General features: G+C 38.6%; 1 protein-coding gene across 2 annotated transcripts in view; it reads right to left on the reverse strand.

The window, feature by feature from the left end:
- The window catches only part of LOC114103581 (synphilin-1), a 148,114-nt gene that overhangs the window by 6,377 nt on the left and 114,731 nt on the right, over positions 1-27,006 (reverse strand). Inside the window, exons 6-11 of one of the 2 annotated variants that reach the window (XM_027949317.2) lie at positions 22,877-22,990; positions 14,715-14,840; positions 10,569-10,738; positions 5,953-6,045; positions 4,311-5,379; positions 2,927-2,997 (exon numbers count right to left, since the gene is read on the reverse strand). In XM_027949317.2, coding sequence (XP_027805118.2) covers positions 2,927-2,997; positions 4,311-5,379; positions 5,953-6,045; positions 10,569-10,738; positions 14,715-14,840; positions 22,877-22,990 — 1,643 coding nt within the window. The remainder of the gene's footprint in view (positions 1-2,926; positions 2,998-4,310; positions 5,380-5,952; positions 6,046-10,568; positions 10,739-14,714; positions 14,841-22,876; positions 22,991-27,006) is intronic. The other variant, XM_027949318.2, reaches the window with a different exon arrangement.

Here is a 27,006-nt window from a genome sequence, read left to right on the forward strand (position 1 = left end):
AGTCTCCCCTAATGCTGGAGCTAGGATCAGGGTTTCATCAGGAGGCTGAGCCACCATGATCAGAGAAGGTGTCACTGGCTGTGGCCAGAGATTACCACCTTCTGCCTATTGCTAACTGGAATCAACATGCACTTCAGCGTTAGGGATCTCAGACAGACTTAAACTCTGGGAAAAAAATGTTTCATTGGCATTTTAAGACCGGTAATTGCAAAAATTCCCTTTGAGTTGTAATAACGCAAAACAAACTTATCTTTCATAAGAAAAAGTAAAGATAAATCTGCTTGTTATAAACCAACTCATCCTCTGCAGTTGAAACACACTAGGAAAGCTGTTGAAAGCAATAAGGTTGAATCTAATTTTAAAGGGCATTGAAAAGAAATTTAGATTCTTTGCTATCAAACTGTGACCAATTTAGAAAAACAAATAGCAAACAGAACTCCCTTACAGAGCTGACATTCTTTAAAATGTTCTATTTATTGCTCCAATTTTTCCTTTACTAGGAAAAATAAAAATTTCTTAGGAACTGAAATGAGATTTCATATATCTCTGGAATTGAGATCCATTGCCCCACTCTTCCCCAGGCCTCTGCTGACAGGACAGTGACTTTTAGGTAATTCCTGTGACCTGAGAGGAACCATCTGGTCTTCAAGTAATTCTGGAGCCAAGAATTGAGGCTGTTGATAAATACATGGGCTCCTTTCTTCTTGTAGTTGGGTCCCACTGGTGAAACGAGGCAGGCACTAGAGTCAATCAGGTATTTTTCATGCCAGCATTTTACTCTAATCTTAATTTCTCCAAGGATTCTTTATTTGAAATAGAGAGACCTGTCCTTGATTTATCTAAGGAATGAATCCGGCCAGTTCTCTTCACCTGTGTGTGATTATAAGTGAATCAGTGAAACATTTTTCTCTGCAATATGAAGAAAACTAGTGTCTCCTTTTTTATGGAAACACATGACAAATTAAAACTATGATAAATTGTAGGTTAATTTATAGGTTAGGGAGGAGAAGGGGTCAGGATACTTATTTAATACATTATTTTTACTTCTGGGTTTCTAAGTGGTTAGTGCTGAAATCAAACTTTGCTAATACATAAAGCCAGAGAATCTGGAGTGTGCAGAACTGAGCCATTGGAGGGATGGTTCCTTAAGCTGAGTGGGAAAGTGCTAACCTAGTGTCAGATATCCGAGTAGCCCCATAACCTCACTTTGTGCTCTGATTTTTGTAATCCTATTATAGCAAATTGCTCAGCTTTGTTCCTTTGCTTGTAAAAAGACAGGATGAAATATTTCTGGCAGGAGAATCTATTGTGATACTAATTGTCTTGTTCCCAGTGCCATAGAAGCCTGGAAGAAATGAGAGGTATTCATTTTCCTTCCTGCTCCCAGGGAATTTGCCAAGTGTGCTTCCTTTCCTGGGGGTGTTGCCAGTGACTTCTGATTAAGGACAAAAGAGAATTTCCCAGGCAGCAGAAGACACATTCAACCCAACATGGGGACAGAGAAGGATATAAGCGTGGGGAAACTGTATTGAAAGAAATATAAGTGGGTTACTCCCGGTGTCTGGGAGGGGAGTATTTCTTCCTCTTCCCTTTCTACCGCAGGCCTTTGACTCTCAGCCCTGGCCAAGATTCTCTGCCCTAGGATGGCTGGAAGCAGTCCAGGTACCTGCCTTCAGGCCACATGTGAGTGGTACCCAAGCAGACCACGGGTGACCAGCAAACACTGAATCTCCAAGGCTCTTACTTCAGTTTACTAATTCATAAGACCTTTAGGGCACCCCCTCGCACGACTGAGATTTAATCTCCCTCTAGCCTGAGTACAGACTTAGAGCAGATGAAAGCTGATTTAGAGATGGGAAAAAAAAGAGAGTTACTTTCTTGCACTTTAGTATACTGAACTAAAATCCAGATGAATAATAAATTCTCTCTCTCTCCTATCTCCCTCTCCTCCTCCTCCTCCTCCTCCTCCTCCTCCTCCTTCTTCTTCTCTCTCTCTCTCTCTCTCTCTCTCTCTGTCTCTCTCATACACACACACACACACACACTACACACATTCTTCGGAGAATTTTGGAAGAGTGCTTAATGGCATGTCATGGTTTAATTATTTACATGATTTAAAAGCAATAGTCTCCTTTTAAAATGGGTTTGGGGAATTAACTTTACTCAAATAAACCAGTCAAAAGACAGTGAGCTCATTAGCTCCCCTTGGGCTGCTCACTTTTTGCTCCTCCGCTCTCCTCCTGGTTAGGAAATTGTGCATACTCCCAGCACGGGGATGAACACCATGCTGCAGAAGGACTCTGCCCAAGGAGGTACCCCAATCACTGGGGACCCGATCTTCTCTCTTTCATGCACAGAGCCCATGCATTTTGTATTGGTTACTAATTCTGGGAAATTGTTTTTTTGGTGGGATTCTGGATAGGGATTGTGGTTCAAAATGCTAAGCTAGAGAAGTTTCAGCCTGGCAAAGCTTGCTTCTCCCAAGATTAGTAGGATGGTGATGAAAGGAGCTTTCCATCTATAGTCAGCCCTGAAATAAAACTCCAGCTCTGTTTCAAAGTTCTGATTCTGATTGGAGGCTGACTCCTTCTATCCATGACAGGAAATTTAATTTCAATACTTACTTGGTACTTGACTCCATTAAAACAAAGACCAGAAGCCAAAGTCAACTAAGAAACACAGCAAGTTTGTGAAATGAGTAGATTTTCTGACTGATGCTGGAACACAGCCCTTCCAACAGATACTAGTTACCTAAGTCCTAGTTACCATCTGCCCCTGCTTCTATTTTGGGGGCAGAGTTGCAACTTTCTTCTTCCTTGGTGTCATCAACTGCTGAAAGGTTCTACAGGTCCGTAATTTCAAAGCTCATGCACTTCAAAGCAAAGCCATGGCAATGCTGCACAATGCATCTCCAGGCACCACATACCGTGCATAGTTACGCAGATGCTCTTCAATCAGCGTGTTAGAGGAAAGATGGATGCAGCTGCTGTACATCTCCTAAAGAGGTGCAATTAAAATCATCTGAAAACATGCAACAAGCTCAGCACATGCACAGCCCCAGTAACACAAAGCATGCTGGAGACAGGGCAGAGGACAATAGCTGGAGAAACACTTTAGAGAGTAAGGAAACTATACAGAGGATTCTCCATTTTCTACTGATTAAGAGAATCTATTAAGTTACTTGGAAAAGTTTTATTTGAACAATTTAAATTTTGACATATTTAATCCAAGAGGTATGGTGTCTGGGCCTAGATGGAACAATCACATGCTAAAATCCATTATAACAAGGGCAATTTACAAAAAGAAATTGGTATATAATATGAAAATTGTTATTCAATCAATGGATTGGCTGAATCCATTGATTGATTTGGTAGCATAGAAAGAATGGGGACAGTTCTTAAGACTTTGGTGTGATTAGGATTTTACCATTATTGTCAAAAATATGTTATGAAGATCTGACACTCCGCTGGGTGGTTTATCTAGATAGAGTGTGGATGATCTGGGTCATTTTTTTCCACAGAGAGTTGTGCATTTTGGTTGCTCTGCTGTATTCTGATGGTGTGGGAAACACAGAGCATGCAGAAAACATTGTCTAAAAAGACGTTGGAAATCTCTGATTCAATGGATGCAAATCACAAATTATCATGCATGGGTTTCCAATAAAAGCAATTATCAGATGTAGTTTATGGCACACTCTGCCATCCCCTGTGTACTGGCAAGCATTTCAGACTCCTGCAGCCTCCAATCAACACTAGGGGTCTGTGTTTTAAAAATGCCAGTGTGGAGGCCCCCATGGTGTATTCATTTCAAAGGTCATTTGGAAGTTGAGTAGTTGAAAGTCTTATAAATAGAGTTTCTATTTATGTGCCTTTTAATTGGGCTTGAGAGTAAACTATCCAGTCACAGGGAAAGAACAAGCTCTTCCTGAGGCAGAATCAGTGCCAGCAAAGGACCTGGTTTTACATCAACTGGAGGTTTCATCTTATAGAAATGCCTCCAAGACTAGAACCCCTACCATCCAAAGGTCAAGCCATTGAGGAAAATCAAGAGACCAGAATATAATCTCTTGAGATTTATTTACCTAGCTGTCTGGCTGTCTCTCCCTCCCCCTCTCTCTTTCTCTTTCTAAAGGCAGAGCAAGTGGTATAGGTACTCTCACATGATATGTTTCATTAGAAACATGAGTTTGGCTTTAGGAGTGTTTCTGGGGATTCCCTCAGAGTGGTACAGGTCAGCAATCTGTAGGGTCAGGAACAACTGAACCAATTTTAGGGCAAAAAAAAAAATCATATTCTCCAAAGATCACTCACTGCCTTATTCTTTCCTTTGCTAGCAGAACTCGCAGGGTTTCCCTTGGCATCTGTCATCTTCCTTCCAAGTGAGGTTAAGGGCAACGTAGAGGTCTTCAGCTGGGTGGCTGCCTGATAGTTGTTATTATTGTTCTGGTTGCCACTCAGCGTCTCCATGATGGACCGAAAGGTTCCAAAAGGCCTTTTCAGTTGTTCCCCTGATTCACTACTTGTGGAGGTCCGCTGAAGGGTCCTGCCCTTATCTTTGTCTTTTTCTCCATTCAGTTCGAGGTTAGTTTGCTCCATCTGCACCACAGGCTCCTCAAAGGTAACTCTGAGTTTCAAGTTCTGAGCTGTCCGGCGTTTGGAAGAGGGAGACTTGAGGGCGCTCTTGGGACTCATGGCGACCTTCTGGGCCGCAGTGCTGTCAGGGCTGCACTGAGTGGGCTCTCCAGAGGGCTGGCTTGGAGGAGTGTTCCCCGAGACTGGACACTGGGGTTCCAAGTCTGGTTCGCTGCTCTCTGAGGTGGGAGATGGGCTATGGCCCTCTAGGGATTTAGAGGCCTTGGTACTAAAAGGAAACCTGCGTCCTGATGCCAAGGAGTGCTTCTTTATCATCAGGTGTAAGCTTTCTGCGCTGTCTATACTCTCCACGCTCTCCACAATGGGCTGCGGCCGGGGCCTGTCAGCCTTTCGCACAGGGGTGTTCTTGGGATCCTCAGAGTTGTTGGAGTCTGTGTCAGACTCACTCAGTGACCTCTGCATCAGCTGCCTCAGCCTGGCTAACTTGAGTTCCCTCTTCTCTAGAGGGATCTTTTTCAAGTTTCTAGAGGACGTCTGAGCATCCTGGAATTCCAAAGACAGCTTTTCTTGGGTACAAACGTTCTCTGAGATTTCTTTTCCCAATAACTGGCGCAGGATTTTATCAGAATCTTCGTCTTTTGCTTTGGCCCTAGCTCGGCTGGATGCTGACAGGTTTCCAAGGACCTGAATCCCTTCTTGGACTCCTGGTTTGCTTTTGGCTGTAGACTCATCTTCAGCGTCTGAAGATTTCCACTGGGGCTTTCTGGAAGCTGGTGAGGAGGGTGAGCTGAAAAGTGAATGTAGGACATACGACATGACTTCTTACTGGGCTAAATAAAGTGACTCAGCTATTTAAATTTTGACATATTTAATTTTGAATTTACACATAAACAAGAAAGCAGTTAAAGAATGATCACTTAATGACTTCTCAAAGCAATCTGCAAATACTCCATAGTTGCAAGTGTAGCTAAAGTACAGCATGCCTTTTACCTTAAGGCTACCAAATTTGCCTGTTTTACTGTTTACACATAATTTTGCATATTTTTCCCAATTAATTCAATTTCCCACAACCTTACTAACCTAAATATCCTTATTCCTGTTTCATAGGTCAAGAAATGAAAGAGACAGAGTAGATGAATTTGTTGTAGAACAAAATCACAGGGCGGGATCTGAGTTCAGGTCTTTGGATCCTAGGTTCATTGATTATTTCACTGTGACATTTTTTTTTTTTTGTTCCTGTTTATAAGAATAAAATGTTTTCTGTTGTCATTTTCTTAAAAGACTTTAAAAGGAAATCTAGAAGAAGGTTCAGGCATTTAATATATTTAAGAACTCCTTACACCAGTGTGCCTGGTCTTACCTGGGTGAGGAAGGGAGAGACTTGCCCTCTGATTTCTGGGCTTCTAGAAGTTGCTGGAGTTGGTTCTGCAGTGTGACTCGCTCCATTGTCTGTCTGCAGAAGACAAATAAAACACGGCTCTCGCTATAAACTAGGATGCATAAGATTTTTCAGTGATTTGAAATAAGACACACTAAATTAAAAAGCCTTTAAAAAGTACATAATCTTTTTCCTCAGAGTTTAGAAAGTTTCCTAAGAAAAGGATGCTTATTATGCACATTAGTGAAAAAACTGTAGCCTAAATGCTCATCTGTAAAACTAAGAAAATCAATTAAAATTACTTCTAATAATGTCAGCTATTAAAATGATAACATATTTGACTATGTATGGGCATTCAGAAGGTTTGTCTAATATATATATTTATTAGATGCAGGATACAGGGTATAAAATTCATTTAGAAAACACAAGTTATTACAGAAGTTGAAACAAATAAATCAACTGAGTCTTGCTTTGTAGAGATAAGCAGTATTTGCAGAGCCCTGTAATACTAGAGTGGTACCCCCAAAGATGTCCATCCATGTCCTAATCCCCGAAAGGTGTGACTGTGTCACCTTATGTGACAAAAGGGAAATAAGTTGTGTTATCAGCTGATGTTCTAATAGGAAGGTTTTACCAGTTCTACCAATGGCCTGGATAAACAGGACAGGACTTATCCTAAAGCCTCTAGAAAAGAACACAGCCACAACACCTTAATTTTAGTCTGGCAAGACCCTACTGGCCTCTGACCTACCAAGTGTTAAATCTGTACTATTTTAAACCAATAATTTTGTGATAATTTGTTATAAACAATGGAAAATGAATAAAATTAGCATAAAAGATGATAGCAAATCTCATGAGCTAGGGCATAGGAGGGAATAAATGAGTTACAAGTGCTAAAGCAATGACCATGCCTTGGATACCAGGAGAAGCCCAGTGTTCTCCTTGCAGGGGGTCACTGCAAACAACAGCCAGTGTCGGCCTAAATCTAGTTCTGTGGAGTCAGATTCTGACAATACCTTTCCATAAACCCCAACACTTTCTTTCTTTTTTTTTTGAGATGCTATCAGTTATATTCCTAATATTTCATTCTTAAGCCTGTGATCTCATTTTATCTTACTTATTCTGCCAGACTCACCTATTGAAAACTTAGTTGCTAAAAGAAACTAGCAAACTTTGTTAAAGGGCCAAAGAGTAAACATTTAAGGCTTGTGAGCAATACAGCTTCTGTCACTATTCAACTCTACCTTGCAGCATGCTACATCCTTACACATGACATACACAAATGTGTGTGGCTGTGTGCTAATAAAACTTTTCTTATGAAAATAGGTGGTAGGCTGGATTTGGTCCAGTCTACAGTTCATTTACCTTGGATTAACCAAAAATACATTAGAGCTTAGTGAAATTGGATAAAATGGATGAAGAAAGATTATATTCTTTTTATTTGTTTGTTTTTGTTACCAAGGGTACTTAACCACTGAGCAACACTCCCAGGACTTTTAATTTTTCATTTTGAGGTGGGTCTCACTAAGTTGTTTAGGGCCTTGCTAAGTTGCTGAGGCTGGCTTTGAACTTGCGATCCTCCTGCCTCAGCCTCTTGAGCTGCTGGGATTACAAGTGTGTGTCACTGCACTTAGCAGAAAAATTATATTCTGTTTGAAGGATTTATTAGGTGTCCTAAATGAATTATAACACAGTCAAAAAAATTATTAGGGGGCAGTTGGGTTGACTGCTGGCTGGAATCCCAGCTGTGAATGGGGAAGAAAGATTCTAAAGAAGACCTCAAAAAGGACCAATCAGCTTTAATCATAGAAAATATATGAGAATAAATCCTACTGTATGAGTTTGCTAGAGCTGTTGTAACAAAGTACCACAAACCAGGTAACTTAAGCAGGAATTATTGTCACATATTTCGGGAGGCCTAAGAAGTCCACAATGAAGGTATTGGCCAGACAGGTTCCTTCTGAGGCCGTGACAGTCTGGTCCATGCCTCTTTCTCACTTTGGGGGAGTTTGCTAAAAAGAACTTTGGTGTTCCTTGGTTTGTAGATGAATCACCCTGATTGCTGCCTTCATGTTCTCCCTGTATATATGTCCCTGTGTCTACATTTTCCACTTTTATAAGGATAGCTGTCATCTTGAATTAAGGCCTACCCATATGACCTCATTTTATCTTGACTACATCTGGGAAGACCCTGTCTATCTATAAATAACATCACATTCTGAGGTACTAGGGGTCTGGACTCCAACATAAATTTTTGGTTGGGACAGAATTCCACCCAAAATATTTAGACTTGTTGACTGGGACTTCACTAGAACTGAAGGTTGTCGTTCTAAAGAATAATTGTTTATTTAACTATACAGAGCTGGTGAAGGTATCATAGTAGGAAGACATATCAATTCTCTCTCCTCAGAGTTTTGCATTGAGAAGACTAGTATTTTGTATCTGCATCTGCCACTTTCTGTTACAGGTGCCCCACTGCCTGAGGGCACTCTATCAAGTGGATTTCTCTGTTCATTTCTAGTGTTGCCAACTTCACTGAGTACCCAGGAAGTGAAAGACTAGGGTCAACAAGATAACCTCTCACATTGTCACTGGCCTAACTGGAGACAACTGGAGGGATGCTGTCTCTTAGTGTATATGTGTGTTTTAACCCATGATCACCAACAGAGAGAACAGCCAGGCTGCTAAATTGGAGCAGTTCAATAAAACAGACACATAGCTCATGAAAGCTTGTCAGATTCCACCAGATGAAGACTGAGGAAAATGTTTTCTAATCTTTTCTCCATTTTAGAAAAATATTCTGTTGTATCATTTTGAAGTTCCTCATTATGGATATATCCATACACTGGAGGAAATGAATATTGTCAGAGAATTTTGGAAAAACATTAGGCAACATATATCCACATTTTCGAGATGTATGCTTTCTGTTCTAACAATTCCCTTCCTTAGAACTTATTTTTAGGAGTATCTACATAGATACATAAAGATATAGGTATGTTCACTGTGGAAAATAACTTACTGAATTGTTCATTACTTTGTGCACATTTTTTCTTCAATTATATTGAGACCTTTAAGCCTACCTAGCTAACCTGTCCAGGGAAGTTTTGTTTACTGGACAGAGCATGCTTCGAAGTAGCCCTTTATCTTAAATTTCATTTTATTTTCTATGAAAAGTCTCAACTCATTAAAAAGATTATTTTGGGTACTGGCAGGGGTAGGGATATAGACTAGTACCTTTAAGGCAAGAGAGTGAAAGTAGAGATAAGGGAGTTTTCCCCAGGTTTAGAGAAGATAAGAAGGTCCAAGGCTTTGCCATATTGTTGCATGATTTAGACCAATTAAGGCCTCTCCCCTGCCCTAGCCCTTTTATTTAAATGAGCTATAACCAGGGGACACACACACACACACACACACACACTATACACATATATTTTAATATTTTTTATATATATTCACTATACTATAGATTTCACTAGTTTATGTATATATATGTACATATATATGTATATATATGTGTGTGTGTGTGTGTATATATATAAATAAATTGAATACTGATTCCAATTTCCAGGGAACTCTCCCTAATACCATAACTGTAATTTATTGGTATGCTTTGAGCTCCTTCATCCTTCAGCTTGCTGGAGAGCCACCTGACAGATGTTCATCTGGCCCCCCTTTCCTCAAGCGTATCACGTGACAATGCTTCCCTGACACCCAGAGATGTAATGTGTACCCATTTAATAATCATATCAAGGAAAGAACTGACTTCAGTCACAGAGTGAACACTTTTCTATTCCTAGGATTCATTATTTTTTTATAGTAAATTTGCTGGTGATGGTAACCAAATCACTTACTGTAATTTTATCTATCTATCTATCTATCTCAGGCCACGGAGAGGGCTGAGGTCAGCCCTTGGAAAGCACACCAATAAATTACAGTTATGGTATTAGGGAGAGTTTCCTGGAAATTAGAATCAGTATTCAATTATATATATATATATATATATATATATATATATATATATATATATATATATAATATGCTAATATATTATATATAACATTATATATATATTATACATATATATTTTATATATGTTATATATAATATATATACATATATATTATATGTATATATTTATATGTGTTATATATAATATATTATATATATATGTATATGTATATATCCATCCCTAACCTTTTTTTCTCTCTCTCATGATCTTGATGATCTCCTAGAATATTAAGTACAGAAGGTTGAAGATGATACATATGTGTGCCTTCAATGTCCTGCTACATAATCTGGCCCTGAGATGTGAACATGAAGGCTCTCTCTCCTTTTTTATTGTGGCTCAAATTCCCTTTTTAGGGAGCTTGCTCTGCACTTTGTGGTTTAAATATCATTTTGCTGCTGCAGAGATGGCATGTTCAGCATGAACACTGGATGTGAACACTTAGGATGGGGGAAGAAAAGAAGAGAGGAGAATGCTGGAAATTCCCTCTACCACTGGAATGAAGGGAGCTCACCATGGCCCTTGGCCTGAAATCTGTTCATGACAATGGCAAATCATAACTTTGTTCTCACAGAATCTCGAGGCCACTTACTCCTTTAGCTGCTTGGTTAACTTTACCACCTGTGAGGCTAGTGACATGCAGGTCTCGACCACCACCAGGTACCGGGAGCACAGGGTGTGCCCCTGACGTTCAGCGCTCTGGGAGGGCTTTTCCCCAGCGTGATTCTGCATGGTGACGTTTGCTCCATACTCCACCAGGGTCTGTCAGAAAATGCAGAAACATGGAATTGTATCAGGTCCTCCATCTAAACATTTTTTAATGACTGTAACAGGATCAAGAAAGAACTCTTGTTATTCCAAAGCCCGTGGAATTGGGGGTGGTGATACCAGTACCTAGAAAAGAGAGCTGCTGGAGCCTATTTAGGGTTGAAGTCTGCCTCCTCCCTTCAGAGCCTACAAAGGTAGAGCTGGACCCATCCTACTATCCAACCCTACTGTACCCTAAGGGGGAGAGGTCTGGGAAAGGGAGGAGGCTGCTGCTGTCCATAGAGCTCTTTCCTTCCTGAAAGGTATAATGCTTGTGGTGGTTGGGTTCCAAAAGAATTGTTCATAAATTCAGAGATGCCTGTAAGATGGGAGGAATGAAATTCTGCTTATCTGTTCCTATTTGCTTGGGCTTTGATAGCTGGTTTTGTAACAACCCTTATTGATCTCTTGCTGAGCCCACCTGACCAGAAATAAAAAGAACTGAAGAGATGGCATGGCAGAGATTGGGGAAGCTATGAAGCAGCCCAGACCCTTACCATGTGTTATGGCCAGGATGTGTTTGTGGACTGAGCAGACTTTGTAGAAGGGAGCTTGGTGGGAACTTGCTTTCGGCATCCCCCATTCACACACAAAAGGAGAGGGTTCTCCAGAAGCACTTGACAGTGGATTGCCCCATAGGGTGAAGAAATTTATAGGAGAGGATGAGGCAAAGTGGGGGGCCAGGACTCCTATGTCAGGTACTGGTGGGGAAGACCCTACCACGGCACCCATCAGACAGATGTCATCTGAGGGTTGTCATAGAGCATGTCAGTGATCACAGCCAAAGAAGCAGTGACAACTTTCAGGGAGGACATGGCCTTTCCCAGTTAAGCAAAGAGACACTTGACTTTTTTTCTCTCCATACCTTCTCTTTGTCTTTGATACTGCAGCATGGAAGACAGAGGGGAGCAGGAGCTAAAGTGGTGTGTTAAAAGCAGATCAAGCCTCACTCCTAATCCTACATCCTTAATTTGGCTGGGGGTGGCGCTGGGAGAATGCTTTGAATCAGAAATAAGATTGAGGTTTTAAGCTGGTTTGAAGTAAAGTTTAATAGTCAAAGACAAGCCTAAAGCTATGGAATCTGGTCGAGGTATCAAGAGTAGAGGAGGAGATTTGATGCAGTGTGGCAGAAATCAATACTTTAAAAGCATAAAAGTTTTATTTAGTTTCTATTTATACTGTGATGCCATTAGACTCCACACAAAAAAGCTGTCACATCAATATTAATTAACCACCACAATCTGATATATTCTTTGACAGTTCATGGTGCGATTGCAAACCTTTAGATTTATTTTGGTAGTAATGGTTTTTTCCCACACACAATACATCTATTTAAATTCTTAGGCTACTTAAATCTGAAAGAGCATTAAGGAGCTTCTTTTTCCTTTTGGTTTATGATCACTCACCATGAAAGGTCAAATCACTATAAAGCCATTGCCACCTTCCTCAAGGGGTGTCCCAGAGACCCTGTCAGCATCGAGCTCTCCAGGAGACTGAGTATAAACACACACTGTTATTACTCCCCTGGACTCTGACCTCTGCAGTTTTCTTTCCACTGTTTTCCTTCCTCAGTCCCCTCCTCACTGCATAAGGCCCCTTGCTCACTCTCTCAGTCTCGTTTTCTTTTAAATCTCACATCCAGCGGACAGACCAAGGTTATCCAAGTTTCCACATCCATCGTATCTAGCGCCAAAAACATCATTTGTGTTAAGTGGAGTGATGAATGCTCTGGAAGGACTGACAGCCTCCCTTCACATGTTAAAAAAAAAAAAAAATAGGCCCACACCTGTAATTCCAGCAGCTCGGGAGGCTGAGGCAGGAAGATTGGGAGTTCAAGGCCAGCCTCAGCAAAATCGAGGTGCTAAGCAACTCAGTGAGACCCTGTCTCTAAATAAAATACAAAACAGGACTGGGGATGTGGTTCAGTGGTTGAGTGTCCCTGAGTTCAATCCCCAGAACCCCCTCCCCCTATTAAAAAAACAAACAAACTAGCATCTTACATAGAATTAGTGATAGCAGCTGGATGTCTTTGGCTTTCAGTTATTAGTACAAGCTGATAAAAAGTTTATTCCAAGACTATTTAACATTAGAGTATCTTGTGAAAGGGAAATATATGATTTTCAGTGTTCATTCAATTATCTTTTTGCCACAAAAAATAATGCTACTCCTTTAATCTTTTTGCAGATGTTGGGAAGAATTTAAATTTCTTTCCTTTATATACTTTCCAGTTTCTTACCATTCCTTTTATAAACTGGTGTCTGATGCCTTAAATTAGAAGATGTGTATTTTGCCAACAATAATGGGAAAATGTTCAGACACTTTATTTCCTATCAAGTCAATTCTTCAAAGAGCAGTTTCATGTGAGTACAAACTATAGTAAGCTTTCTGCTGGATCTCTGCTTTTGTTTTTATTATTAATCCCCTTTTTATATTCAAAGTTTTTCTGTGTAGTCTCCTATTATTTCCTGAGTCCTCTCTACTTTCTTGAGTAAATGGTTCTCACTGCTTACTTTTCTATTTCAAATACAGCCTAACCTGCACACAGTAGGGCATCAACAAGTACCTGTTGAATAAATGAATACACAGGGTTTGCAATAAAGGGAATAATGCGTACATAATCCAAAAGGAGTGCTGCTTTGTAGAGGTGGAAAATGTGTTACATGTTACAAGAACATCACATTTTGAACTGTATGAAATCGCTGAGGTGGAAATACTTTCTCCAGTCATGGCTTTCAACCATGTGTTGTCAATTTCCCTTTCCCTGAGATGTGGGGGGAAAAAATTCACAAATGTTCAGGCATTTTCAATGATAAGAATGGTCTGATTGGCCTGATCCTGGTAACCATAACTTATTGTCAAAAATAAAATTTCAGGCCAAACCTAAACTTCAACTTTGTCTGCCAAAGTCTTTGCTGTCCCTACACTACTGCTCCTCGCCCACCTGTTCCTCCTCCTCCTTAGGTCACCCTCTCTCTTTCTTCTGTCCCTGAGGGCCTTCAACATTTTCCAGGTGGAAAGTTCTATCCAGTTTTCACATGCATTCTCCCCCCACCTTCTGGGATGGCTCTCAGTGCCATGTGGAAAGTGACTCAGCTTTGGGCAGCTCTGTATTCTGTGGCATGATGAGATACCATTGCCTCTTTCTGCAGGAACCCATGCTTCTGGAGGGCTCCTCACATGGACTGGAGCAGGCAGAAGAGCCTCCCTCCCTTCTCCTGTGGCTCTGCTCCCCAGTCTTTTAATATCATCTCACACATTGAACACAAGAACATTTGGAAGGGATGCTGGGCTCAAAGCATGAGGCTGCTTGAGGCCTCTGGGTGGAATGGTTAGCCGACTGAGGCCCTGCCTAAGGTCCAAGAGGATCAGAACAAGGGGAAAAACCCTACAAGACCGACGATTTTTTAGTCTCTCAAGTGGGCTTCTGTTGTCCTCATTAGTGCATCTCTCCTCCCCAGGTATGCGGAAAATAGGACAGATTTTCCAGAAATGTATTAGAAGGATTCTTCATAGTAGGGGAGCAGTAGTCTAGCAAGAATGTGCTGTGTTTTCCCCCTTTCTCTAAAGTAGGGCTGAACTTCTCAAATGCATTCAAAGAGGCTCAGGTTTAGTTAGGGGTCCAAAAACATGGATATATTTTTTTATTTAGTCAGCATTAGGGCTTTATAGTGATGTTACTTTGGACTATTGAGAGAGCAGTACAAGTCCCTTTCAACACCCTCTGATGCTCCAGGAGAAACTCTTAGGGCTATTTGTGCCTACATGTGTGTGGATTTTTAGAAATAAAAATCTGTAACATTATAATTCTTTATTTACATCATAAAACAAAGGTGAACTAATCCAGGCATTCTCCCAGTGAGCAAAATTTCCATTTTTTTAAAAAAATTATTTGATAGCTCCTTCCTGTCTGCAGAGCAGCAGCACTGCATACCTGGATGCACCCGAGGTAGCCGTGCTGTGAGGCGACGTGAACAGCACTGTTGCCATCCTGGTCCACTTCATCCAGCGAGATACCTTGTTCTTGCATGAACTGAAGAAGCCACAACAGAATCTTCTCCTGTCAACACAAGAACACTAGGAATCACTGGAATATCATGCAGAGAAGCCACATATGAAGACAGAGGAAAACAAGACTCTAACTGGTGAAGAGTATGTAAAGGAAACTCACCTGTACCAAAAGAAAATTTCCATTCAGTACAAACTGAAAAATCCACAAATCTCTTACCAAAAATGAACGAAAGAGGAACACAAAGGGGATTCTAAGAGCAGGATGTTACCTTGGAAATGCTCTGGTTTTATTTACTTATTCTACCGGTGGGAGAACAATTCACAGAAAGTTGAAGAACTTCCTAAAAGTCACACAGCTAGACAGATCCAAGGTTGGAACTAGAATCAGGTCTTTTGGTTCCAAGGCTCTCAAGACAATGTTTTGGCTATTGTGTTAAACTGCCTGTGGGTTTCAAGTACATTCATAAAACCTTGGACTACTGAGATAGCTAGCTTTTACTTTTAAATTTATAATTCTTACACTGTGCCTCCTAATCCCATACCTCTGGCAAATCAACAGACTTAAAAAAAAGAGATAACACCTTAAATTGTCAAGATAACCCCACTGAAATACAACCAGAAACTGCTTGTTGGTGGTGTTTTAAAGGCAAAGTTTTTTTTCTTCTTCCATGTTAAAGGAAAGGGACCAAAAGCTCTGAACATAAACCTTTCAAAGGCAAAATCGTAGAGCAGTCAGTCTGTTTCGTCACCATCTGTTTGCATTTTACCCAGTGTTTTGTGGTATTTTTGTGTTATGCTTGGCCTTCAGAGAAAGCAGGGGGATGGGATTTCACTGTTTTAAAATAGAAAAATTAAATATAAAGTTAAAAAAAATATGAGAGTGGTAAAAACAACAGCATGAAGTTTAGTGGGTGGAATTTGACATTTAAAAAGATGATCATGTGTTTGAAATAGCCTTGAACTTCTTTCTTCTTAGCCTTTTAAAGGATTTTTTTTTCCAGTTATTTGCTCAGAGTGGTCATGAACTTTTATACTTTCCTGGATTAAATTTGCCTTTATCTTCCAAACATGCCAACTAATCTGCTAAAGGAATGTTGGACAAAAACAGCCAGTTCCTTTAATGTTTCACCTCTTATGCTGGGGGACAGGGTGCTGTTTATGAAGGTATCTGAGACATCAGGGACAGACTGAACATTTGCACCACACTCTTTCCAAATGAGCAAGTAGGGAGTAAGGAGTCCTAAAGAACAAGATGAGAAAAATGTAATCACTGCTTATAGCCTCCCAAGAATGCACCTGGGGAAGCAGGGTGAGTGTTAGCTGCAAAAGCAGACAGACCCTGTAGAAAGTGAAACCCTTAAGGATCCCCCAAGAAGGAGCAGAGCCCTAAGGTGAAGGTAGGGAGTTATATATAGAGTTTGGATATTCTGATATGCTTATATTTTGATATGCTCACATATTATCTATGCAAACCTGGAGAAAGTTGGAGCTGACATTTTGGTCCAGAACAGGTAATTTTTCCACATGCATGAGGTAAAACCACTTCCTTTACCTTTCCTAATTGGGTAGGAAAGAAATATTGCATTACTTTTACTTGGAAACAGATGATTGTACTATGTAATTTTTCTTTTTTGAGAGAGAGAGAGAGAGAGAGAGAATTTTAATATTTAATTTATTTTTTAGTTTTCAGCGGACACAACATCTTTGTTTTGTATGTGGTTCTGAGGATTGAACCCGGGCCGCATGCATGCCAGGCGAGTGCGCTACTGCTTGAGCCACATCCCCAGCCCCTGTAATCTTAACTCCTTAAAAAAATCTCAGTGAACCAGGATTGCAAGTTTGAGGCCAACCTAGATGACTTGGTAAGGCCCTGTCTCAAAATAAAAATAAAAGGGATTAGGATGTAGCACAGTGGTTGAGTACTACTGGGTTCAATCCCTAGTACCATAAAACAAATAAACAAATCAATGAGAACCTCAATGAGAAGTACTTTAGGATAAAAGGCATAACCAACCATTCTACAGTCAATGGCTAAGACATATGGATACTGCATGAGGAGGGCGGCCTGCTGTGTCCTCACTGGTGAAAAAAGATGGCGCAACCATATGCAAAATAAGCCTCTTCGGTGGGTCATTTTTAAGCCACAGTAACTTGGTTTGCTCCATAATATTAGAATATGGATTCTTAAAACTATAGACTGAAAGAAATTTTAGGGAATCATGCAGTTCAAACAGTCCTACTTTATAAATCAGAAAACTGAGGGAGAGGACATTTTTGTGTACTCTGATTTCTAGCAGCTCATTATTTAGTGCAAAGGAGTTTAAGGTATTTATCAATGTATTATCTGTACCTTCTTTTCATGCAAATTTTCTTATTTTTTTTTCAGACCCAATTATATAGTATTGTGGATACTATATTTGGATAGTCCACCTGCCCAAAGCATCATTTACTAAAATCACAGTATTCTGACTTTTAGCAGTGGGTGGGTGTAGGCAGTGGAATACAGCATTTCATAAGACTAGGAATTTTCCTGTTGTGGAAATCTGGGGTGAATCTAGGGCTCTTTGCAGAAGCCTGGTTACCATGCAGAATGAGACACACGAGGTCCATGTGAGCCAGACACAGTTCCCTGGCTCCAGAGAGCTCTACAAGCCAGGATCAGTCTGTATAGTTACAATAAACTCCCTTATTTTCTTACAGTGACAATTAGAGAGTTTACCTAATTTAAGACTTACGTAAAGGAAGAACAATTTTTGATTGTTCAGAACAAGTCAGGTGTTTGCCCAACAACTCCAAGTTAGTTTGGTGTTTTTATAGGACAATTTACTTTCCAAAGAAGATAGGCAGTTGGCTTAGCCAGTATACAAAAATAAAAATCCTTCCCATTATACCACACAGAGAAGTACTACTAAAAGAAATTAGCTGATTATATGCCTGGTCTTTTAACCATTCTCATTTAGGATTTCTGAGATGGACATAGAGGTGGCTAGCATCTGTAGTTTTGGTAAAACCAGAGAAATTCTGCTTGGGTTCTGGGGAACATACCTGTGAGATGCACAATTTAAACAATACCTCATGAGAAGATCAAAATATATATGGCCACTTTCTCCTTATTAAAGCACATGTGTATTTTATCTATAGGAAATTGTGTCTACCTCCCCTTAACCCTTTAACATATCTCCCCCCTTTCTCTCTCTGTTTGTGTCTATAGGGAGGAGAAGTTAAAGAAACAATATAACTTTGATTTTCATTTCCCTGTATTACTTTCAGAGAGCATCCAATGCTGTCACATAGATGAAAAGGCCCTCTGCATTACTTCCATTTCACAGAATGATTTTCCAACTTACATTTCATCCCTGCACCCACACATGCATCTCTCTGTTCAACTTGCATCTACTGACTAAAAACTTCCTTCATGTACCAATTTCCTTTTCTAGGGATTTTCTGATCTTTTGGTAACCTGATATAGTATTGTATTTTATGTGTTCCCAAAGGCAATGCAAGTTGTTTAAAGAGGCAATTAATACATGTAATTTATGAGACTTGCTGGATAAAGTCTAATAGAAAATTTAATTGAAAGTATGTCACAGTTTTATTGCTGGTATCAATAAAATCTCAATAGTTTGTGGTGCAATCACAAGTTCTGAAAAGAGTCAGCTTTGTTTGCAGCCATAGATCATCAAATCTACCATGCCATTGATTTTAAGATTCATTCCAGTTTTTGAGAAGTTAAAATGTAGGGGAAAAATGGCCAGCCATAATTTCATAATGTCATTTATTGAAGTAAATGTAGAATCTGGAGATGGTAAACTGTGGGGGGAAAGGTGCATGCAAAAATTGATTAAATAGGTTGAGGCCCAAATAATTCTTTGGCAAGTTTCTCTTATTTCTTTAGCTATGGTGAAATAAGTAAATAAATAATACTGATAGCAATAAAATAACAAATTATAACAGTCACAACTGTCAATATTTATCTAGTACCTTCATTGTATTGGGAAGTATGTTTGTTTTTTACTCAGTCTTTTGAACAATGTTATAAGGAAGGATCTATTATCCATATGGAGTAGATGAGGAAAGTGAGGTCCAGGGAGACCTTTTCTTCTTTCCTTTATTTTCTGTAAATGAATGTTTCTACGGCCATGCAGCTAGTAACTGGTGACTAGGATTTAAACCCAGACAGCTTGAGTTAGGGACCAATGCTTTTCTTGACTCTGCTTTCTATCTATGAACACAAACATGCACAACTACTCATTCCTCCACTGCCCTTAAATCTAAAGGACATTCTCTCTTTTTCAGGCCCATGGGTCAAAGAAATCACTGTTAACTGCCTGTCAGACTGTGGGCTGTGGAGTTCTGGCTCAGTTGGGTTTTTTTGAGATCAGTATTTGCAGAGCAGATGGATGCCAATGCTAATCAAAGATTTTTCTATTTTTCTCTCATCTGAAAATGTAGGCAGCACTTTCAGGTTGTTTACTTATTTCTGCACCATGGCAGTGAGACAATAAAGTCAATGGAATAATAATGTCAAGGGAATAGTCTCCTTTCTAAAGTCAGTTGGGGAGAAACGAGAAGAACAGAGCCTGCAGGAGCATCCCTCTTGCGGACAGGTCTACTGCTGCTCAAGCATGGGCATTCATAGGAATTGCTGAGCCTTTCCCTTTTCAGAAAGTGCTCTTTGAAAGTATCTGTTTCAGGGCAAACCTTTAAAATGGAGAATAAGTACAGCATAGGCAAAGGTGCTCTTGGTAAATGCTTGATGTTGGGATGCAATTTTTGTAGAAGGATGTCCTGACCAAATGGCATGTAAATGATTCAGAAACAAGGAATTACAAGCTTGATGTTGAAAGGCACAGAGAGCCAGTGACCAATGCAGAACAGGCTGATGCCCCAAGCAGCTGCAGGTGGGAATCTCTGCTGGAAGAGCCTGGATGCAACCTTCATGTTTGAATAAAAGAGCCCAACTTACATGGGCTTTGAATAGGAGCTTCGAATCAACATGGTTGTGACTCAATTGTTTTGGCAGCAACATCCCTCTTCTGGGATGGCAAGGCAGGCTTGGCTAAGGACACCTGCTTGTTCCCCCAGTCTCCCCAGGCTTTCACCTTGGTGCTCCCCGTGGCATGTTCCGCTAGGCACCATCAGGCAATGAAATAATTGTACCCTCTGAGACTTCAAGTGTCAAGAAGAGGAAAATCAATTCCTATCACCCAAAGATCTATCACTCCAGGAGGCCACTAAAAACTGCTGGCTACCCTGTGGTACTGAAGTCTTTAAAGGTAATTTTTACAAGAAAAAGGACACAAATTGGGAGTCGAATGGAGCCCATTCTTTAAGAATCGCTATGAGGGGCAGAGGGCAACTAAAATAAACGGAGAGAGGAATTTTCCTTGGTGCTATCTTTTCCAGAGGTATTTACTGAAGAAACAAAATCAGAACACACTCAAGTGCCTGCTTGATGTAGAAAAACTTGCATGTGCTGAATTCATTAGAAAACTGTTCAATAACAGTCTTCCTTGTGAAAATATTAGCCTTGTCATGGTTCCAAGTTCAGGCGTCTCTGCAGGTTATCTGTTACATAAGTGGCTGTGGCGGATATAGGACGGCTGGACAGAATTCACAGATCTAAAGGGCTTTTATATTTTCCACTTGGGCAGGAATGCTCTCCTAAGGGTGCTGCCCGGCTGCCCCCCCAACCCTCAAAGTTCTACTTAAGGTCAATAAAAAAATGCTTATCAGCTTGAAATAATCTAAAGATTGGTAATAAAGTAAAGCAAACGACACAGCTCTTCCAACAAGTCAGTAACTTCCATAGTTTCCTCTACTTCAGCTACACTTTACCCAGCCAGTCTCAGACAGGCCCCTTTCTTTTGTGGTATCCCAACAGATTCAAAATTATGAGGAACCTGCTGTGAATAAAGAAACTAGTATATATGAGCAACATTTCCCAAGATGAAGAATGCTGAATCTGAGATTCACTGAGAGGCTCAGAACAACTCTATCCTTTCCTCCTTGACTCTGGTAAACTCTGCCACAGATGTCTTAAAGTCCTTGTTAGGCTTTATAGGCAAAAGGACTTAGGAACATGAAACAATTACCCACACAATTTAATAAAATTCTGTTTTATACTGAAAGTGATTTATAAAAATTAACAGTGATCAATCCTCCTGAGCATTTAAAATTTCTATTCTTCCTTTTGCCGTTATAAGCAAAATAGGGCCACCTAAGCCAATGCCTATCAATCACTATTGGTTGTTTTTAGGACATTGTGGATGGGGACTAGCCAGTAAAATGCATGAAGAAAACTGAGTAACTGAAACATTTCAGACAGTGGCTTTTACATGTCTTAAATGTTCTTCCTGATCCTTTCTCCATTTCATAAATTTGCACAGTTGCTCACTTCAATGAGCAATGAAGTACTCTGTATATCAGTGTATTTATTGTTAGACAAAATGTAAAAAAGTCTTCTTCAGTTGTATCAATGCCACTGTTACAATCTGTACCAATTTTCTACACAGATGGGGACAAATAGAAACTGGCCCTGGAGTCTGAGGACCAGAGCAGAACTCTAGTCTTTTCTCTTCTAGCCATTAGACCATGTATAAGTCATTCAACTTTCTTTCTTCAGTCCCCTCATCTATACAATGGGGTTAAAAACATCTCATAGAGTTGTTTTAAGAACCAGATAATGTATACAAAACCCAATAGTATAGAGCCTGGCACACATAGGAAACATTATGTGTGTGTATGCCTCTGAATATATAATTTTATACATACAAAGTTTATTTATATTGTTTGAAATACATTTGTATCTGTATTAATTGAAGTTACTAAGGTAAAAAATAAATGATCAGTTAAAAAAAATAACAAAACTATCAGCTAGCATGACTCCAACTAATGAAAGACTGGTCAGGCTCAGTGGTGCACACCTGCAATCCCAGCTACTCAGGAGGCTGAAACAGGAAGATTCAAAGTTCAATACCAGCCTGGGCAACTTAGCAAAACCATGTCTCAAAATAAAATGAAAAAGAGGGTGAGGCATAGCTCAGTGGTGGAGTACTTGCCTAGCATATGCAAGGCTCTGGGTTTAATCACCCCCTTCTGTTAAAAAAAAAAAAAAAGACTGTGACAATATTCTTCAGTCTATTTTTTGAATTTGGGACTATTATGTTTGAAAAATCATAATCTCTTATTGACAATACCACAATTTACTGCCACTGGGAAAGTTTATGAAGTCAAAGGGATATAGTTATATGCATGAGAGGCGATTTTCTTTGCCGCAAATGTGATTAAATCTATTTTAATGCAGTTGCTGACTTTATTATTTTTAAGACTGAAATTGGTATTTTGTGGTTCCAATGTTGTTACAAGATAATTTATACTCATCTCCCTTAAGGGAAGATAGGTTTTTTAAAAATTTTTCACTCTATATACTGGATTCTGATCTGGGTATATCAATTACTCATGCTGGGATTTCCTAACAGAAATTAGTTGTAACTAGTTAGTGTGCTCATCTTTACTTGAGCAGACTTCCTTGATTAATGTCTTACAAAGATTTTCCTTCCAAATGTGGGTTTAATAAAGTATAGCATTTTAACTTTTGGTAAATGTTAAATGTACTTATTATAAAAATCTGAAAATATTGAACAAAAAAGAGCCACTTATAGTTCTATCTCTGCAATAATGACTACAAATATGTTGTACCATAGGTTTTTTTTTTCTGGTTTTACTTTCTATTTCTCTTTCTGTCTCTTCAAATTTCAAAGTTGGCACCAAATTATGGGAACAGTTCTGTATCATACATTTTAATTAATGTTACATAATTAGTTATACACACGAGAGGAAATTTCATATGAGAATTCCATCATATGAATATAGCTTTATTATTTATCCAATTTGCTATTCTTGGGTTAACAGGTTGTTTAAAAGTTTTTATTTTTTCATTAAAAAATGCTACAATTACTATCATTGCTTAAAAATCAATGAATATATTTTGAATATTTTATGTTTGGATTTTGATGAACAAATAAAAAGAAAACAAGTCAATTATATGGTGCATAAAGGGAAGATAACTTAAAAACTCCATACCTGGCCATAGCAGCCTGCATAATGAATAAGGCTTGGAAAATCCTTGGAACAACTCAGTTCGGCAATAGCTTCTGTTTCACTCACCATCCAGCGTACACACTCCAACTGACCATTCTAGATTTAAAAGAAAGAAAGTCAAAGTAATTCAGGTTTTAAAAATATCTCTGCACTCTTTCATGATCCACTTCTTTCACAATCGACTTCTTTCACTCTGCTTAGTACTTCTGAGATTCATCTAAGCTGCTACTTTTTATCAGTATTTTACTCCCTTTTTTATTGCTGAAAGTAGTCCATTGTCTCACTAGATCATAATTTGTTTATACACCTATTGAGAGTATTTGGATTGTTTCCATTTAGGGGATATTATAAATAAAGTTGCTATAAATATTTTTTTTGTGAATATGTCCTTTCATTCTGATAGGTAAATATGGAATTTACTTAGTCTACATAGGGTAATTTCCAGTTTATGACTGGAATTTCTGGATCATGTGTTGGTGTGTATTTGACTTTATGAAAAACTGTCAGACTGGTTTCCAAACTGGTTGACTACACTATCACTGGGAATGCTTGAGCATTCCAGTCGTTTCATATACAAGCCAGCAAACAATGTCAGTTATCTGTTATTATTAAAGTTTGTAAGCTAGAGCAACTATTTTCTAATACCCAAATAAAATAGTATTGTATCTGTTAATGAAAAATTAACAATCCATATTTAAAGTGCAAGAAATAAAATGAAGAATTGACAAATAGGATGGAATTGAACTAAAAAGCTTCTTCACAGCAGAGGAAACAATTAAGATGAGAAGAGGGAGCCTACAGAATGCAAGAAAACTTTGCCACCTGCACCTCAAATAGAGCACTAATCTCCAGAATATATAAAGAACTCAAAAATCTTAACACCAAAAAAACAAAAAAACTCAATCAATAAATGGGCAAATAAACTGAACAGACACTTCACAGAAGAAATATGAATAGTCAACAAATATATAAAAATTGTTCAACTCTAGCAGTTAGAGAATGCAAATTAAAACTATACTGAGATTTCATCTCACTTCAGTCAGAATGGCAATTATCAAGAATATAAGCAACAATAATTGGCAAGGATGTGGGGAAAAAGGCGCATTCATACATTGCTGGTGGGACTGCAAATTGGTGCAGCCAATATGGAAAGCAATATGGAGATTCCTTAGAAAACTGGTAATGGAACCACCATTTGACCTAGCCATCCCATTCCTTAGTTTATAACCAAAGGACTGAAAAACTGCATACTATAGGGACACAGCCATATCAATGTTTATAGCAGCACAATTCACAATAGCTAACTGTGGAACCAACCCAGATGCCCTTCAGTAGATGAATGGATAGGGAAACTTTGGTATATATACACAATGGAACATTTCTCAGCATTAAAAGAAAATAAAATCATGGCATTTGCAGGTAAATGGATAGAGCTAGAGAATATAATGCTAAGTGAAGTTAGCCAATCCCACAAAACCAAAGGCGGAATGTTTTCTCGGATATGACGATGCTGACTCATAATGGCAATGGAGGTGCAGCATGGGAGGAATGGAGGAACTTTAGATAGGGCAAAGAGGATGGAAGGGAAGGGACTGGGCAAGGGGGTAGAAATGATGGTGGAATAAGTTAGACATGTAGGAAGACAGAAATGGTGTGAAAATACTTTGTGTACAATCAGTGAATTGAAAATTTGTGCTCTATATGTGTAATATGAAATGAATTGCATTCTGCCATCATGTATAACAAATTAGAATAAATATAAAAAAAAGAATACAAGCTACAATAAATGTTGGCTGAATGTGTGGAAAAAAGGTACACTCAAACATTGCTGGTGGGGACTGCAAATTGGTGCAACCACTATGGAAAGCAGTTTTCCTTAGAAAATTTGGAATGGAACCACCATTTGAACCAGTTATCCCCCTCCTCAGTTAATACCCAAAGGACTTAAAATCAGCATACTACAGTGACACAGCCACATCAATGTTAATAGTTCAATTCACAATGGTTAAAGTATGGAACCAACCCAACTGCCATTCAACAGATGAATGGATAAAGAAAATGTATACACATGGAATATTACTTAAACATAAAAAGAATAAAATTATATCATTTTCCAGTAAATGGATGCAACTGGAGAATATTATGCTAAGTGAAATAAGCCAACCTCCCCCACCCCCCAAAAAAACAAAGGCTGAATGTTTTCTCTGATTTGTGGATGCTAGCTCACAATAAGGGGTGAATTGGGGAAGAACAGAAGTATTTTTGGATTAGACAAAAGGGAATGAAGGGAAGGGAAGAGGAATGGAAATAGGAAAGATAGTAGAATGAATCAGACATTACTATTTATATATATATATATATATATATATATATATATATATATATATATATATATATATATATATATATGATTATATGACCAATGTAATCCTACATCATGTATAACCAGAAGATAAGTTACATTCCATATATGTATAATATGTCAAAATTCATTCTACTATCATGTATAACTAATAAGAACAAATTAAATTAAAAAGGACAAATTAAATTACAAAGGATCTGAAAAAGTATAGCACCTACAATTATGTGCATTATATATTTGATAATAACAATAAGTAACTGTTAATGGTTTATGTATTATTATACTTTCATCTTTAGAGTGTACTCCTTCTACTTACTAAAAATAGAGTTTACTATCAAAACACACACACACACACACACATATACCAGGTAAATATCTTAATTGGTCAAATGTTAAAATTTTAAAAAGGAAAATACTCTTATAAAAGAATCAGTTTTTCATTGGTAAATGATAAAACTACCAACACACAAGGTCAAACAGCCACAACTTGGCACATTTTTTAGGAAAACAAAATGATTCTTAGGATCAAGAAGAACAGGAAAGTAGAAGTAGGTAAAAAAAAAAAAGAATGTAATTTTCTTGGAGTCTTTATAAGAGGTTTTATGAAGCCAGATATTATTCTCATCATTTTTTAGAATTTACATTTCTCTCCTATCTTGAAACCATTATTGGGTTTTACTCTCAGGTACTGTGAGAATTTCAGAAAATTAACAAAACATTTAAACAATTACAACACAGTTCATATAGAGGAAAAAGAATAAGAATGGTTGTGGGATCTCATGAAAATCATCTCATGAAAATCAAAGGGTGAAAAATGGAGTAGATGAAAGGGACTAGAAGGAGGGAGGAGGGAAGGGAAAGGGGCAATATTCTGGAATGACATTGACCAATTAGGTTTTTATATTCTGTGCATGTATGACTATGTAACAATGACTCCTGCTATTATGTGGAATTATAATGTATCAATAAAAATGTGGAAAAAATGTAGTCCACATATATTTGTTGAGGATTTTCAGGACTACTTATAGTATGATAGGCATATTCTAATGATTAAGACCCACACAGACTCTGGATTGGATTTAAATCCCTAGCCTGTCACTTAGTTACAAGATGTTGGGCAAGTTACTTTATCTCTGTAATAAGCAATGGATTCATCTGTGAAAGAGGGTTAATAGTAACTACCTCCCTAACATCACTGTGAGGATTAAATGAGATAAAGCATGCAGGCTTCCTAAGCACAGAAAACTTTTACCTTCTACTATTAGAACGCTTCCTTGGACTCTGATGGTAACTCTGCAGACAAATGAGACATTTAATCAGCTTCCTAGTTTGCACAGCATGGAACACAGAAAAGGAGTTAATGTGGGCATAGAGCCAGGGAAGGATTCAAAGAGGGTAGCATTTATGTTAGTATAATAGGATTATTGTCTTTTTATTTTAGAATCCTAATACTTATTTTCTCAAGGTGAAAAACTCTATTCTAAAAGCTAGATAGAAGAGGTGATCTGCTCATTCTTTATCCTTCCTTATTTGGATAATAGAATTTCAGTCAGCATTTCCCATCTATTTGCATGCAAATTCAGTGCCCTCTTTTTGAGATATAGTCATGTGCTACATTATGATGCGTCTGTCAACTTGTATATACTACTGTGGTCCCCTAAAATTACAATGGAGCTGAAAAATATAGCACCTACAATTATGTGCATTATATACTTGATAATAACAATAAACAACTGTTACTGGTTTATGT

The sequence above is a fragment of the Marmota flaviventris genome, assembly GCF_047511675.1.
Source record: "Marmota flaviventris isolate mMarFla1 chromosome 5 unlocalized genomic scaffold, mMarFla1.hap1 SUPER_5_unloc_3, whole genome shotgun sequence".
Classification (NCBI taxonomy): Eukaryota; Metazoa; Chordata; class Mammalia; order Rodentia; family Sciuridae; genus Marmota; species Marmota flaviventris.